A 17,376-nucleotide genomic window follows, 5' to 3' on the forward strand; every position below is an offset into this window, starting at 1 on the left:
ACAGGGTCAACACACAGAGACGGACCGCCATTTGCATGTTTTTTGACTGCGAGAGGAAACCGGAGAACCCAGAGAAAACCTCAGTCGAACCAAGACCTCCTTGTAAATCGATCACAAGTAGTCAATTAATCAAGATAATGATCATCAAATCAATCAATTAGAAATTATTTGTTCTCTCCAAGCTTTGAATCTTCATCACATTGTTCTTCATCCAATTGTTGGACTACTTTTGTCTGGCTGTTCCTCATTTATTGTTTGTAAGAGTTACACTATTAACCAGCTGTTATTAAGACTGATAACCAGTTATTATTTCCACTGTGTGATTGGCCACAAAATTGCTTACTCACAGTTGAAGGATTGAATCCAGAGCTACAAAAAAAGAGGAACAAGCTGCTTCATTGGCTTTTTCTTAATAGCTGCAGTTAGTTCTGCCATACTTTCTCCTCATTCACTACTGCCTCACAACCGCAATTACATGTTCCTTCAATGCAACTGATTTAACGACGGAAAATGAAATTTCCGATAAAGATTTCTTTTCCAGGTTATGTTCTGGTGTTAGAAGACAAAAAATACAGTATGTGCTTGTTAGCACAGTGTTGGCCACACAAATCAAAGCAGCTTTGTATCTTTGCTAGCTAGTAAGCTAGAAACTAATCCATATCAGGGTAACATGTGTTTTCATTGAGAGTCAGAGAAAACATTTGGTTCACTATCCAATAAAACTACAAGATCACAAAGGCTGAACAAAGCGCACACAATGTACTAAAATTAAACAGCGACGTGACACATAATGTCAGCGAACCCAGAGGCACCAGAGTAACTTACTCACCGACTCATTTGCCAGCACATCAGATAGTGTTTTTCAGAACTATCGTTTGCAGGTGGTGAAGTTTTGTACGTAACTCACACTTAATTGGCTCAAACACATGAGTCATCAGATTTCCACAGCCAGGGTGCCTGCAAGTCTACGCGCCTTACAATGAAGATTTAATATCTTCAATAACTATTTCATAACCTTTTCTTTGTATCAAGGTGAAGACGGCGACGGCAGGTGTTGTTCTTCACAGAGAGAGGGTGGAGTGAGGTACAAGCATTGAGGATGTGTTGTTTCCTAAAACCAGATTCCTTCATGCTTCTCATTCCTGCCTCGGCTCTCAGAGATACTGCCAGCACATTTGCATATGCTGTTCACTAATCACTTCCAGTTTGAGTGCTTACCATTATGTTTCTCAAAATGTCATTGCCTACTTATCGAGCCTCGTTACTACAGATCTCACACCACCAACGTTTGCTTTCTTTGTTATGACTTATTCCATATAGTCCAAACTGTTATGATTAGATTTAAGAGGACTAACAAAAGACAAGCTTAAAAAATAAAATTTGTTGCCAGAGAAGCAGTAGGAAACTATGATTCATGCGAGTTTCATCAATATCTAATTATTATATTGAGTCAGTCTAGTTCAGTGTTTTCCAAACTTTATATATGGGCACCTGTTTTTTAGGATGGAAAACTATCATGACCCAAATCCCTGGGAAATCATTGATAATTTAATTATATGCATGCTATTTACACATAACTCTTAAATAAAGGGTTGGGAAATTTGTTTAGGGACCCCCCCCAAAAAAAGCTCCCCCAGGACCCATCTGATTCCCAACCCAGTCTTAGTGGGAATAAGCAGGGACGTCAGGGAGATGGTGACACTGTTCGACACTGGTGGAAATCATTGGAAACACAGCTGTGGACCCAGACTGGTGCTCACCTTTGAAGTAGCTCTTGACCCTCAGGTATCCGACACTGAGGCGAAGGACGGACAGTTTGTCGAGGCGAGAGCGAACATCCTCAGAAAAGGGCAGGAGCTCCGTTAGGCGGTCCAGCTCCCCATTCAGCCGATCCCGGTGTCGCTTTGAAGGGTTTGACTTAACAACGCCATTGCCTTCAGAGATTTTCTTTCTGCAGAGAGAAAAAATATCGCTGGTTACTTTCTAAAGTGTGAAATATTCAGGAAAGGCATGTCGTCCAGACAATGTATGGACCAAGATTGATTCACTCCCAATTTGGCTACCTGACCCTTTATAGAGCATAAGAGTCTGTTGTAGGCTTCAGTGTGACTCACTCAAATTAAAACATGAGGCACACTCGCTTTGAGCAATGATCCAAAGTGCTTCACATGTGCACCGAAAAAAAAGAGGCTTCCATTAAAGTGACTAATAAATAGTAGAGTTCTGCTGAGTCAACAATGCGACAGCTCACGAGATACCTGCATGAGTAATCGCACCAGGTGCAGAACAAAGCAAACAAGCCAAGACTGTCTAGAGTAAGTGGACAAAATCCAGTACTACACAATTCTGTCGAGGTTTGTATGAGGCAGGGACATGATCCGACCTAGATCTGACCCAACTACCACATGATCCCTAAAGGTTTGAGCTTCGCGGTCCCTGTAGCCAGGTGGGGTTTGCATTCTGGAATACATTAGCATGGAGCTAGTTGGAGAATAAACCAGGTTTTATTTGCACGAGCATAACGAAACAAGGCACTTTAGTGAACCAGGAAGTGGCGTAAACGTTGCCTTGAGAAGATGCTATTGGTTTCTGGTAAAATTAATGGACAATTAAAAAGCATTTGGTGGGCCCAAAAAAAATCAGAACTTAACATGCAGGATGTACCACACTGGAAATTTTACTTGGTGTAATTTAAAGAGGGTGGACGAGGACAACTTTAGGACAATCTGCAATAATTTTGTATGGAACCAGTCTTTTAGGGTCCCATGCATTTTCATGTATACAACCAATACTCAACGTTGGGAAAAAGGCCTTAGTGTTAAATTTAATAAAAGTGTACCATACATTAAAAACATATGTTGGTCTCCAACAAGCCAGAGAAAAATCAAGTCTTTAGCTTGCTTACAAATATTCTTCGCCCTGGTTCGGCACAATATTCATGTCATAACAAAGTTGTCCACTTTAAGTAATAAAAGTAACTTACATTAGTGTCCAGACTGACAATTCAGTGTTATTGGGGCTAATAAGCATAAAACAATGACTGTCATTCTGTTAGCATTCATCTGAAATGAAAGTAATGTGACCATGAGACAGCGAAAGATCAACCAGTCTGTTTGCTCGTACAAAAGATCATGACACAGGCCACATACTTTACCTTTGCAAACAAGGCACCAGTTCAATGAATGAAGGAAATGAGCTTTGCTCCAGAGTAAACTGTGCAGACATTAGCATGAAAAACAGACAAACTACCCGAGGTAATCCAGTTTTTCAAAGAGGAATCCACTTGTTTAACATGATGGCGGCTTCATACATGCCGCTTGACCCATGCTCAAGTGCAAAACACAAACTCACGAAGCTAGATGGAGATGCATATGATTTCCCACAAATAGGACAAACATGATAGCACAATTACAACTTACTAAGTCTACACATTCACTCATAATAATTCAATTTTATGGTGTAGAAACTGAAAAGAATTGATTCCTCAAAAGAAAATTAACTAAATTCAGAATGTGGTATCTTGATAGTAATCTAAAAGTAATTTAGTATAGAGATAACTTATGACTTATGAAGACGGGATGAGACAGTATTTAATTCATGTGTACTGATCCACCAAGTATTGTGTCATTGAAAAGTACACAGAGGCTAAATAAATATTACCCCAGACACAAATGTTTCCCTCAGCAGCATTTTATGACCTTGTCTAGGTCATGGTTGGCTTATCTCTATAGGAGCTTTTATAGGTTGCGTTCTTGAGTGCAAATCACCTACAAATGCTCCCAATGTGTTAATATAAACATGCTTAAATATATAACATGGTAAACTTTGCAGTAACCATTCAGATGTGGGGAAATGTGGGGTATGGCCAACTACTACCATAACATACTTGCAGTTTCAGATTTGGAAATTCTTTACCTTTCCATACATTTCTCTCTATCCTGAAAAGTACCTTAATGGCAGGCTATTACATTTCCTCCCATGCCACTGAACACAGCGTAAGGAATGCAGACTAAACTCAATTGTTGGCTTCAAATCCAAGCTGTACCTTCCCAGAAATGGAGCGGGACTGATCTCACTCTCAAGAAATGCCGAGTGGAGACAAAAGCCAGCATTCAGGACCACTTTTTTTCCACCTTGATTTGCTATGGGTCACGGGGGTAGAGTAGCAGACATCAGGGCATTCATTGTGGGAAAGAAAAGAGGTTTTACCTCATCTATTCATTTCTATGGGGATTCCTGATATCAAGATCCAAATTAAATGAACTCAAACACCTCTACCACATGAAGCAGCCCCCAGATACACAACAGTCTACTGTTGGAGCACTGTCACATATTAGTCTCCTGAAAGCATATGATGCAACTGCCAGATCCAGAGGCATGACTCGCTATACATGTTTGGCTGCAGACAAAAAAGACTGCACATTTAGAAGTAGGATCGCTTACAAGAGAAAGCTGTAGGCTGCAAAGAGCTTTGGCAAAAATAGAATGAAGAACACAAAATGACATATGTTGTGCATAAATGTCCAAAAACAAAGATTGGCTTCCAACAAGAGTGGTTCCATTTAACAAAAAAAATCCTACGGGGCTAAATGGCAACATTTTATGATGGATTTAGAGAATCAGCGCATTCCTAAATCTGAGGTATTGCTTTGCTACTAAATTGCTAAATTTGCTGTGACCAGCGGAGCTTCAGAGCTATGCGGAGGCAATAACGTGACATGAAAGGGGAATTTTGCCATCAGTACATCTATGTTGGGGGGGAAGCACAATGGACCATGTTTACAGACAGCGGAGAATAGGACGCAGGGGTTTCTATCACGAGTTTCTAGGGACATTTTTTGTCAGGGGGGGGGGTTACCTAAGAGTCTATTATTCTCTGTCACGGAGCAAAGCAAAGTAAAGTTTGACACTGAATGTTTTACTTTACATGTGCCCAACTAATCTGAAGTAAATTATCCCCCCGTTTGATCGGGACTGTGAATATTCTCAGTCATCCACGTTCCTGTTAAGGCATTGTTGCAAAGATGCAGCTGTAGTAAGTGACTTCAAGTTCCAGTTAAAAAGTCAGAAAGAAAATGGATGCAAATGAGCTAGCAATTGCTTGCAAAACCAGTCAATAACAATCCTCAGTGCGATATTTTGCATTCTGAGTTGAAAATCCGATGGAGCGTCAACTAGAAGGCACCATCAGATATAGGTACTATTACTTTTAGGTTTTTTTTCTATTTATCAAAATGAAGTCCACCACACTCACATGATTACTGAATAATGATATTTAGGGTTTTTGGATTTTGGGTTATAAGATCCAGTCACTTTGGCCAGTATCGCACTGATATCAATACTAAACATTGCCATAAAAAAAAAACAACCCTGATTGAAAAACACAATAGATACTGGGTCAATGATATTCTCTTCATTGCTTTGGATAGAGAATAAGTTTTTGTTCCACAGAAACCCTGTCCCAGTGGCCAAGAGAATATATTAAAGAGAAAACAATCGTTCAAGATTGATTTTTTTTTTGCTCCGGGGGTCAAACTTTTAAAAAGATGGTGATTGTGACTGTGTTATTATTCTATTGTTGGTTAGTACTGCTACTTATGAGAACACATACTTTTGTGTTTGTTTGGTTTTAACTCTCTTTCTGGTAAGGTTGTTATTATAAAAAAAAAGTGTCCGACTACTCGTGAGTTTGTGGAGTCCTCTTTGAAAATTAAACAAAGGGCAAAGAACAAAGGGTAACTGTATCGGTGTTTACCAGGACTGTTGGCGCTCTGCCACACCCCTTATCAGCATGTCTGCTGGGTGTGTGTGTGTGTGTGTGTGTGTGTGTTTGTCACAATCGCCGTTGATGTGCAAAAACAACATTTTCATCAGTGGAGCATATTATCCTTCCTAATTAAGAATACAAGTGGTTGCCAAGAAACAGTCACAATATGTTCTCTTGCTTGTGTAAGTATATCGCAATATGATTTCTGAAATACTCAGTATTTTGGAATATCTTGATAACACTGTATCGTGACTTAAATGACGTGATAATATTGTATCATGGTGTCTCTCACAATTCCCACCCCTTATCGATATTGGTCAAAATCATTGGGTCGGATATCGGACAGATAAAAATATAAAATCTGATGCAATCCAGTGTAAAAACGTAAATACAATATTTATTTCTTCTTTGTGCGAGATTATCATTTATTCCACTGTCAGAGAATTGTGTCTTTGATTTAGCTTGAAATGGCTAGCACAAAACAGCTGTAGGCTGACATTGAGTTGTGATATCGGTATTGGACACGGAAAAATGGTTTTGTGCCATCCCTACTTGTGATCCACATGGTTATTGCATATTCATATACCCGGAGTTGTTTTAATAAGTCAAATAATATTTTCAAAGTTACATCATTGTGTGAGGAAGCTGTGGAGGCGGCAGTAAGAAAGGATAAAGCAGATTGCAGGTGAATTTAATGTGTTGTTTAAGTAATACCACAAAAAGCATTGTTGGATAAACAATGTCATAAACTGTGCCACTTATGGTTGTTTAATGTTCTTGTTGCTTGTTTGAGTTGGAAGACTTCAGTTGGGTAATGAACGTGGCCCCGTGTTGACATGACGGAGCAACATATGTGTTTAAAACAACAAAAAAAAGCATGAAAACATTGTTGCCTGGGAACAGAAGACGGCGTGTTCTATTCAAAAACGGCGCACAGGTCACAATAAATAGACGCATTTCATTTTAATTAGAGAGCAGGAATCAAGGCGATGGAGACGGGCAACGTACACAGACGGCATCCGGGTAATAAAACCGAGAATGTGGATGGCCAGCTCTGCCGTGGAATGCCCCTGTGTGTAGTGACCACAGCTTTTTTACAGCAGGCCTCAGTGGTGCCTTTCTGCAGCCGAGCCCAGCTGGGCCGTCCGGGAAACCTCAGTCCACATTACACAGTCCCACATCTTCAGAGACACAGACACAGGCCACCTTTGTATTTTGGGATTCAGTCTGGCAACAACAAATTTGCAATTTGCCAGATCCCTATAAGCGGACATGCATGAATCCATATTGTGCGACACACCCCTTTAACTTCAAGTAGGTTTATGTTGTACAATGTGATTAAGAAAAATCCCTCTTTGAAGTCTTAGACTTACAAATGCCCTTTGTGTAAACAAAACGTGAAGCGGATTAGGTTTGACGTCTGGTGTTGATCAATGTAAAAGCAATAGCAGGACCCAATCCTGTGTTTTCGATCATCTACATTTAGAATCTAGAAAATGTGATTTTAATTAACAGTGGCTGGGTTTGGCTATATATATATCTTTGCTGAGGTATGACATTGTAGTTAGACTCCAAAATATTGAACACTCATTCTCCTTTTGGCTCAAATTTGATCACCACCATCTTCTATGAAAAACACCTGGCCTTCTTAGCATCTCAACAGTCCCGTCTGTCTGTCTGAAGATTAATCCGTCTGTCATTCCAGTTTTGGCCTCTCAAATGAAATTTAAGACTGTTGACTCAAGTTGGTCCGGTCAGGGATATTCCTCTTTAGGGCCTGTCACTACAAGTCAGCAGTGCTCCTTCTATACGTTTATATAAATCCATTAGAGTGTTGAACTATGTGGAAATTTACACAACTTGCACAGGAACAAACCTGAAACTGATCTGAAAGCTGGATTGCTGCCAAAGCTGGAGACAGGTTTTCACTTGAGCTTATTTAAGTTTGCTAGATTTGATCTACTAACACAAACGTAAATCAGCAACTCTGAATGCTGACGAGTCACTGAACTCCTTTGTCAAAGAAGAATAACATCGTCTGTCAATTTAGTCATATAGATCAATAAGTGAAGGATTTTGAAATAGATCATCTGCCCTGAATGTTCCTTACATGCCTTAACCCTAATCTATCTATCTATCTATCTATATATATATATATATATATATATATATATATATATATATATGTATATATATATACAATTTTGTAAAGAACTAAAGTAATATGTTTACTGAATTTTTGTTGTTATAGGGAGCAAAAAACCTGGGAAATCAGAAAAGTTGTTTTAATTATTACAAAACAAACAAAAAACACTCCCACACCAATTATGAAATTAGCTGATGATTAAGTAGGTAATCGATTAATAACGGATTCATCAAATAATGGTAGCAGCCTGAGTATAAAGTGTACATTACAACAGTGTTTCACAAAGACTGGGTTGGGACTACCCCATAATAAAGTTTGACACTCACCTATTTCAAACAGCTAATAATGTGATTTTTGACTGTGTAAATGTGTAAACATGTTAACTATAACGTGTGAGAGTCTTGCAGCTCTTTATAAATAAAATATATTATTATTGTTACATTATCATTAATATTATTATTTAATTCATTTTCTATGACTTTATCCTCCACATGCTAACAACTGCACCACCGTGTGGCCCAATGTTTATTGCAGTAGTATATATTATGTAAGCATAATAATAATAATTGTTATTATTATTATTATGAATTAAAATAAGAAGATGAAACAGGAGATGAGTGCACAGTAGAGTAGGCACATACAGTACTTGCAGGCAGCACAGACTGAATCCAGAGCATAGGAGGCGGGGCCATATCAGATTACAATAACAAATTCTCCGACTTGATTGTGATAAATGCGCGAGGGCATTAATCCATGCCAGATCTGAGCTTCGCACGGAAATTTTTAAGGTAGTCCAATAGATGTATTACTAGTACAACAACATGCCAAAAAAACAAAAGTGGTCACAGTTCTCGACACAAAAACACGAACAAACATGATTATATTTCACCTAGTGTTAACTGTGACTGTTATGACTTATGATTCTCATCCGGTTTATCCGTTTTAGATGTTTAAACTTGAGCTACCTTAACAACTTACCTGCTTCCAAATCAGTAGAGTTGGCCATTTTAAAGTCGCACGAGTCGCATCAGGTTGTACTGTAAGTTAGGCTGAAGCCTATTTTCGGCACTGGCCAAACTGAAACGTGCATAATTTTCCCATTAAAGTGTATAACTGGGTTCTTCTTGTCCTTACTTTACCTCAATATTACCTGTTTTCCTTCCTTCAAGTGCGTAACACGGATTTAAACGTGTCTTGCACTAAATTCAAAGCGCCTGACTTAAATTTAAAACTACGCAGCTTTTAAAAGTCACGTAACTTTCGGGGTGTACGCGTGTACAGTACATTTGAACGCGTAACCGCAACACAAAAGCAGAACTTTCAATGCGTTATAGAGGACATAAGTCTTACTGTTTGAGGACGGGCTTCTTCCTCTTCTTCGTAGCGTAACCACCAGAGTTTCCCAACATGGTGTCACTTAAGTCAACGCTCATAGATTCTGACATACGCTTAACTTTTGTTGTTCCTTCCTATGGCCGCTTTTACTCCCTCGCTACCGGGACTTCCTCCAACATCCACACGGCGATGAATCGTGTTGCGTTAAACCCTCGAATCCGACTCCCATGGTATCCCAAGCGGTCTCGTACGGGCTCAGTGGAGGCTCTGACGCCGCGTTGACAGATCCCGTGGGCGGTCGCTGTTGCTGACCTTGGTCGGTGCAAACTGTGGCAGCAGACTGGAGTGAAGACTGCCGCCGGTGGTGTGCGTGCGAAGAAAGGGGCGGTGTAGTTTTACAAAAAAATGTTATGGCGCAGATTTCAGCTTATGCCCAACCCACCTTCTATGGATAAACAGCGCCGCTCTATTTTTCATTGTTATTATTACTCAGAGTCACTGTAGTTTCCCCCCTTTTCTCTTTCACGGGGCGTTTTCAGGAAATGTGTGTGTGTGTGTGTGTGTGTATAGTCTGTCAGAGCTGTCTTTTAAGGTGGACTGGACTATGTGACTTTAATACCCACATTGTGTCGACGTTGTTGACTTAGCTGAGGCTTGTTAATGTCAAAATTACCATCCAGAGCTGGAAATATTCTTTAAAAAGCACTCCATAATAATTCTATATGTGTACATAACATAATGTGTGGCGCGTGTACTGGAGAATGTACTCCAAGTAGGTGTATATCCAACATGTTAATCTGACACACAGAAACTTTTAAATAAAAGTGCCACAGAATCTCCATAGACATCATGGAAAAATGTTACTATTCAAAACAATAACGAGAATAAGAGAGCCCTTAGCTAAACAGCGATAAATGGTGCTTTGCGAAACACACAAGACTGAAATAAGAATACACAATGGCACTAAATGAAAGAAAATAGAAACAAAAAACAATTTAAATCAGTTAAAAGTCTGATTCTAGTCAGACTAAGACACTAATTCGGTTTTGTTAATGCCATGTAAACACATCAGTTTGACTAAAACTGAGCCATTCTTAGTTGGAATAACATAACTGGATAATGTGATTGGTAGTCCGATTACTCCTGCATGTATGCGCTTAGTCGGACTGGTATCGGACTTGGCGCCCTGTGCAGTACTGTAGCTGGAAATCATACGACAGAATAGTCAGACTATGGCCTTAGCTTGATTAAACTGTGCACGTAAAAGTACCGACTGACACTGGTCAAAAACCCGGAGTAATGGGTTCTGTGACCCGTAGGAATGGGTTATACTGTATGTGTGGCTAGTCCATACAACCACACTTCAGAAAACCTGATCTATCCCTTTAAATAGGCTTTAAGTCAGCAAAGTTAGTTTTCATCATCTCACTGCAGAACAGCAACAGATAGAGACATGTAGCCGAGGTTATTATGACCCATTAGCTCATGGGCCCATCCTTCCTCTGTAAACAGCGGTGTTTATCTTGGGCACACTTTACTTCCTCATACAGTAACAGTCGTCTGTCACGATCCCGTGCATGGAGTTTTATCGCTCAATCAAACACCAAACTCTGTTTTCCTAAATCCGATAAAACGAGTGTGCTCACTTCTCGTCATGGCATCGCTAGAAGTCACTGTCGCTCTCATTATTCCGACATGTGTTTCCGTGTTTGTGTCTTTCGGACAGTATCCTATTTCTGCACAGGCGTGCTACCGTTTCCTAATGCACGTCGGAATAAGGAGGGAACTTTTGACACCAACACGCGGCAACAAATCTCAGAGTGCAAAACATCAAAGGGAGGCAGGGAGCAGACATTTCACGTTCTGCAGCTGAAGGGTTTCGACTGTTGAATGACTGAGAGATGCCTGAGGTGCAGGCTTTCCTTTATTATGGCCCTGTCTCTGGGAAGGACTACTATTTTGCCCTCAAGGCATCAGCAAACTCAAATAGACATGTTCATGTCATAGTGACATTCTGCTGATTTTGTGTAGACAATGGATCTACAGAGCTCTGAACATCACGTGGCTCAGTCTGCAACAGTGCCAGTTTCAAGCTTTAATGTGGATTTAATGCATTTTCTTTTTTCTCCTTTTTCTCTACAGAGCTCCCCCTACAGTATCGGAGTATATACAGGAAAAAGCCTCTGAAAAATGAATGGCACCAGTACCAAGCTTTAAATCAGAACTTTGTTTTTATTTTTTGAATGTCTAAAATAATGCTAGCGCTGCCCCCGTGAAGCAGTTGGTGTTTCTCGCGAGACCTGGACACCTGGAGATTCTGGACACCGGGTCGGCGGCCCGGATCTTGCAAGGCTGGCTTTCCGCTAACAGGCAGTAAGGGACAGTTGAGACAGGCCCCAATACATTTAACCATCACAATGACTCCAAAGATGTTAAATTAGGGTAAAGAACCCTGCATAGTTCCACTTTAAGAGTTAGCAATGTATCACAGAACCTAGCTGGATATAGCTACTCTTACAGCTATCCACCATCTTCAATTTTTATGCTACAACCAAAAAAAAAAAAAGATGATAGCTGTCGTTGCTTCACATGTGCAAGAGCGTCAGATATGTTGGCAGCAAGCTCGTACCTTGTCTGTGAACACTTTACTGATAGAGGCTTACATTCGGTATCAACATGTTTGAATCTTGCCAAATATATAAACTTAGAAGACAAGAAGGGGCCTATCGTGTAAAAGTGCCCCAAGCTATCGCGAAATCAAGAGCTATTGTATATTTACATGTTAACAGCTTATTACAGTAGCAGCAACTTAAAAAAAAGAGAGAGCCCAAAACATATGGCCCATAATTTGAGGTTGTCTAACAGGTTTGTGGTGCAAGCAATGAGAGATATAAGCGCTTTTAAAGGCTTTTGTAATCCAGCAGTGAGGACACAGTCTGTCAGGATTTCAGGCTGTACGCAATGTTTCTTCTTGCATTTTCCTTTACTTTTTTCTTAGTTTCATCGAAATTCCTCCAGAAGTACCTATAAAAAAAGTCCAACTCCACCCTAAATTCATTATGACTCAGTTCTACTTTAAGCCAGACAATCTTTGGGAGTTTGCATGTTCGCCCTGTGTGTGCTTCCCCTTTCTTCCAGGTGCTCTGACCTCCTGCCACACGTACATCAGCTGATGACTCTAAATTGACCATAGGGTGTGACTATAGATGGTTGTTTATGCTCTGTATGTTAGCCCTGTGATAGGTTGACGATTTTCACACACACACCAATTAGTAATGGTATTTTCACACACACACACCAATTAGTAATAGTAAATTTGACCTCTGCATTTAACCCCTCCTTTTAACATACAGTAGTAGTGAATACACATTAGCAATGGGGACTGGATGCCTTGCTCAGGGGCACCGCAGGCCTTGGTCTATCCTGGGATGGGTAGTTATATAGATAGATAGATAAATAGATAGATAGATAGATAGATAGATGGATAGATGGATAGATATATATATAGATACTCTTTTACAATTACAAGAAAACCTCTTATCTAGCTATATAGCATCTAGCTAGCTAACTACAAGCTACCTATTTTGCTCGCTTTTTAGATAGATAGATAGATACTCTTTTGCAATTACAAGAAAGCCTCATATCTACCTATATAGCATCTTGCTAGCTAACTACAAGCTAGATATTTTGCTCACTTTTTAGATAGATAGATAGATAGATGGATAGATATACATAGATTCTCTTTTGCCATTACAAGAAAACCTCTTATCTAGCTATATAGCTAGCTAACTCCAAGCTAGCTATTTTGCTCGCTTTTTAGATAGATAGATAGATAGATATATATATATATACATAGATACTCTTTTGCAATTACAAGAAAACTTCTTATCTAGCTATATAGCATCTAGCTAGCTAACTACAAGCTAGCTATTTTGCTCGCTTTATAGATAGATAGATAGATAGATAGATAGATAGATAGATAGATAGATAGATAGGTAGGGTTAGTTAATTCTACTGCTTAAAAACACTGACCTTACTTGTCCCCGCCTGCCCCCGGCTCTGCCACTGTATACACACAAACGCTCCCTCAGTCAGGCCTGATAGTTTTGCTTGACACAGCGTGTTTTCAGACACACTATAATTTCCGTTCCCAGAAACCAAACCGAGGCAGAATAACAGCTAGTTAAAGTTAACCTATACCCAACCCTATGTGGTAACATAGAACACCACACTGAGCAGGAAAACCACGGATTACTCTGGATTACGGTAAACGTGACTATGGCACTGCCGCTTTTCCGCACAATCTGACGTGTGCGTGGTTGATGGTGAGCGCTGCATGTGCAACATTTCCCATGGGTTCAGTCCACCCCGTGCGTTTGTTTATTTGGCCCAGTGCATTCTTGTGTGTGAGAGCAAGCATGTGTTGCACGGTCACTGACACCAATGCCTTTATTTCACACTAACTTTAGAGCAATATTTCATCCAGGCCAGCTGTGGTTTTCATTTAGGACTCTACAGCTACCTCATTGTCTTTACTGTTCTCCACCGCTGCAGAACTTCACTCTCACAGTCTCAGGCTTATTACAACACTTGGCCTATTTCACTGTTTTGATTTAATCAGCCCGTTCTTGTCCCGCAGTCTTTTGTGCTCAGAAACAAATTATTTAAAGCTGAAGCAGTGAACATTGCTTCCAGAGATGTGTTAGGAATAGCCTTTGATTAATTATTTTTCTTTTCATTTTTTCCCCCCTCGGCACGATTTGCCAAAGAACTTTCCCACCGGGAGAAATATTTAAATATATGAGTGAATGAATAAAACCCGATAGCAAAAGTATCATTTCCCAAAGTCATTTTGAATTTTCAACTACAATATTTCTCTGTAAGGTGACTTTTGAACCTCATATCTGATAGTTTCAACCTCAATTACACATTAAATCCTCATTTTAAACACATAGTCATACATAAGGGATGGATAATTTCTCGTACGTTTGGCAACTCTTTGCCAGAATGGATTAAAGAGTTATTTCTGGATATATCTGTCCTGGATGGATTTTTTGCATATTTTTCTAAATTTTCAAGATTTATGTGTGTCTTCTTTAAATCCCATGACGTTTAAATGAATATGATACTAGGTGTCACAGATGTGGCTGTAAATTGGTAACTACATCATGCACAAAATTGCTATTTGGGTCACGTGGGGCCCCAATTTTGAACATTTGGGAAAAGACTATTAAAAGACTTTTACCTCAAATGCAAATAATCTGACACTAAGACTCACCACAACACATTCTTAGTTCTCCATCAGACCTCGCTTTATTATTGAGGCAGGAAGCGGCTTCTGCAGGCAGCAGCTGGAGTAATGGGAAAGGTGGAGAGAGCGCTCTGCGTTGCCCTCAAAGAACTGCAGAGTCCTTTTCAAACAGGCAGAGGCTTGACAAGAAGCAGGGCTGGACCGCTGCCCTCTGTCAGGGGGGAGGGATAGCGTGTGAAAGACGGGGTGTGTGGCGAGGGAAGGGGAGGGGGAGCGAAGCTTTTTTAACACAGTGAGATGTAACTGAGCTCCATTATGCCCGTCAACCACAGCGTCATTAAAACAAATGCTGCGAGGATCTGGATTTCTGTCCGTCCGCACGTGTGGTCCAAAGGGCTGTGGTGTGATGTTATTATCTTGGTATGGAGGCTACTACCGTGTGCTCGCCGAGCCGTCAACACCAAAGAGCTGAGGGGGAAACCATTGTTGTTTACGTTTGTTTTTACATACCATGACATTCACATACAGTAGGCACGTGTTAACATTTCTGGAGCTTTTCCATTATACAGTGGCAGCAATACTCGGCTCGACTTGACTCGATTCTAGAAGGTACTATGTGGTCATGGAAAACAACATGCCTGACACCAGTCTTGTATAAAGTCATTTAAAGGTATACTTGAGTAAAAGTAAAAGTATGTTACCAGAAAATGACTTTGGAAGACGTTGAAGTCACTTTTTATAAAGTTACTTAAGTGAAAGTCTTCAAGTATACGACATTTACGTAAGTATCTATGGTACATTTCTGATATAAAATGTGCTTGATCAATAATGTCACGCTAACCTTGCAGCATATCAAAAATAAAGTAATCTGGTGCGTGAATATTTCTGCACTTCCTCTCAGCTCTGACACCTAAATAAATGGACAATAGAAGAATAATAGAGCAAAAAAGAACTGGGGAAAATAAACCATAAACTTCTCACTTGATTTATTAGTTCATTAAACATTTTTCTAAGGTGATAATGGTCTCAACCACAGGTTTGAGTTTGTCCTCACTTGCACGTGATGTCAATTTTGTGGATTATTTTAGCATTTAAGGGGGAAATAGGGGATAAAACATGAGTCGACACTGCGGACATTGACTCAAACTGAATTTTCCAAGTGGCAACACAGGCGCCAACCAATCGCTAGCTAATGAAATCATATCTACGATTATAGTCTCCAAACTGTACAAGGTTGTGACCCTACCACTTAGCATCAACAGTACCTCTTTCTACCATGACACTATAGAGCCACCCACCGCTAAAATGTTAGCTAGCTCCTTAACTTCCGGAGACTTTGTACGGTAGTGTTAGCGACTTTCAAGTCTTTTAATAGTTGTAGTTGTTAGCCCTGAGATGTTCAACATGGCCTAAAATGATGAAAAGGTGTTTAAATTTCAGCATTGTAAGGCGACAACAACAAGGCTAAATACTCCGCTTGCTAACTTCCGCATACACCGAGCATGGAACATCTCTGCATCGTTGGATGACGTCTTATCGGAAATAATAATCGTCAATAATGAAACTGACGCATGACATTGTAGCCACCTCCAAAATACTTTGTTTTCATAGCATTTTAGCCAAGTTTCAGTGGTAATCTTAGCGTCCATATAGTCGTACACCATGAAATGGATGTCATGTGTCGATTCTCTCCTCTGCAGCTGTTTTCTTAGTATTACTGACACGGATTATCAGACTGTTTATTAGACTGATCATGAGGTGAAACTGAAGCGGAAAGTATGCGTTCCCAACGAGTGGTTTGTCCACAGCTGATAGCCGAGCTGTGGCTAAGAAACCATAAGGAAGTGAATGTGGGTAACTGTACTTGTTTCCCATGGTCACTGTTTTAGTTTTTTGCTCAACCAGAGTAAAAGTCAGCCCCGGGGTTTTCAAGCAAAACTGGAGACGGCAGTTTTTTAAAAATTCTTGGGGGAGTCATGTGGACGATGCACGTAGTAGTGAGACAGTTGGACACACTGGCTGATCATTACGCGGCAAAAGATTACTTTTTATATTCATTGCGGTGCAGAATATGGTTGCTCTCTCAAAGTTTAAATGTAATGCCTATACACTTAAGAGTCTGGTTGAAGGTTGGTACTGCACGGTTTGAGGCGAGCCCCGGTGCAGGGCTACTATTTTGGTTGTCGTGCTTTTCAGTTGTTTTAACGATAAACAGTGCAGACAAACCGCCTCCCCGCTGGCACTGTTAAAACCCGTCCAAAATGCAGGGAGAGGAGTGAAATAAAATCTGCAGTAAAACCAGGGGAAATTTGGCAGACATACTGTAGATTTGCCAAACCCCCTCAGCTGCGTGGCCTCACAGCGCTTCAGCTGTGAGACCTGAATGTGGAGTATTGTTGTTTTACTGTTGACTAATTAATCCAGTTCCTGTAGGTGTGTGTTCCTTCGCATGTCAGGCTTTATTCACCAGAGAAGTGCTGGCACTGTGGCTGCGTGCATGTCCTGTTTGTCTGTGAATTTATCTCTCAACACGCTGCAAAGATCTACATACACCTGCACACAACTGCTCAGTCTGCTCCTACGGGGGGGGGGAAGGGTGGTATTGTGCGTTTGCATTCTTCCTCGCAAACGTAGCGTGCTATTGTTAGTTTAAAAACTTTAGAAAACTGTATTTAAAAAAAAAAACAAAAAAAAACGGAGTTAATGAATAAATTATTGTCTTTAAAGCTAAGTGCATTTCCGTAGCTTGTGGCCATTCCTGTGCAAATGACACAAAAACATCCACTTACCTGAAACATCCTAATCCATTAAATAGTTGATTATTTCGTACATATTTTCCCCCACCCCCCACCCCGCCAGAACAATGTTTTACATCAA

At 40.2% G+C, this 17,376-nt stretch overlaps 1 protein-coding gene across 1 annotated transcript in view; it reads right to left on the reverse strand.

The window, feature by feature from the left end:
- Positions 1-9,738, reverse strand: part of LOC122785012 (aryl hydrocarbon receptor-like) — a 30,848-nt gene extending 21,110 nt beyond the window's left edge. Inside the window, exons 1-2 of the mRNA XM_044050559.1 lie at positions 9,264-9,738; positions 1,761-1,951 (exon numbers count right to left, since the gene is read on the reverse strand). Of these exons, the coding sequence (XP_043906494.1) occupies positions 1,761-1,951; positions 9,264-9,358 (286 nt within the window). The 5' untranslated portion in view covers positions 9,359-9,738. The remainder of the gene's footprint in view (positions 1-1,760; positions 1,952-9,263) is intronic.
- Between the last annotated feature and the right edge of the window lie 7,638 nt (positions 9,739-17,376).

The sequence above is a fragment of the Solea senegalensis genome, linkage group LG2, assembly GCF_019176455.1.
Source record: "Solea senegalensis isolate Sse05_10M linkage group LG2, IFAPA_SoseM_1, whole genome shotgun sequence".
Classification (NCBI taxonomy): domain Eukaryota; kingdom Metazoa; phylum Chordata; class Actinopteri; order Pleuronectiformes; family Soleidae; genus Solea; species Solea senegalensis.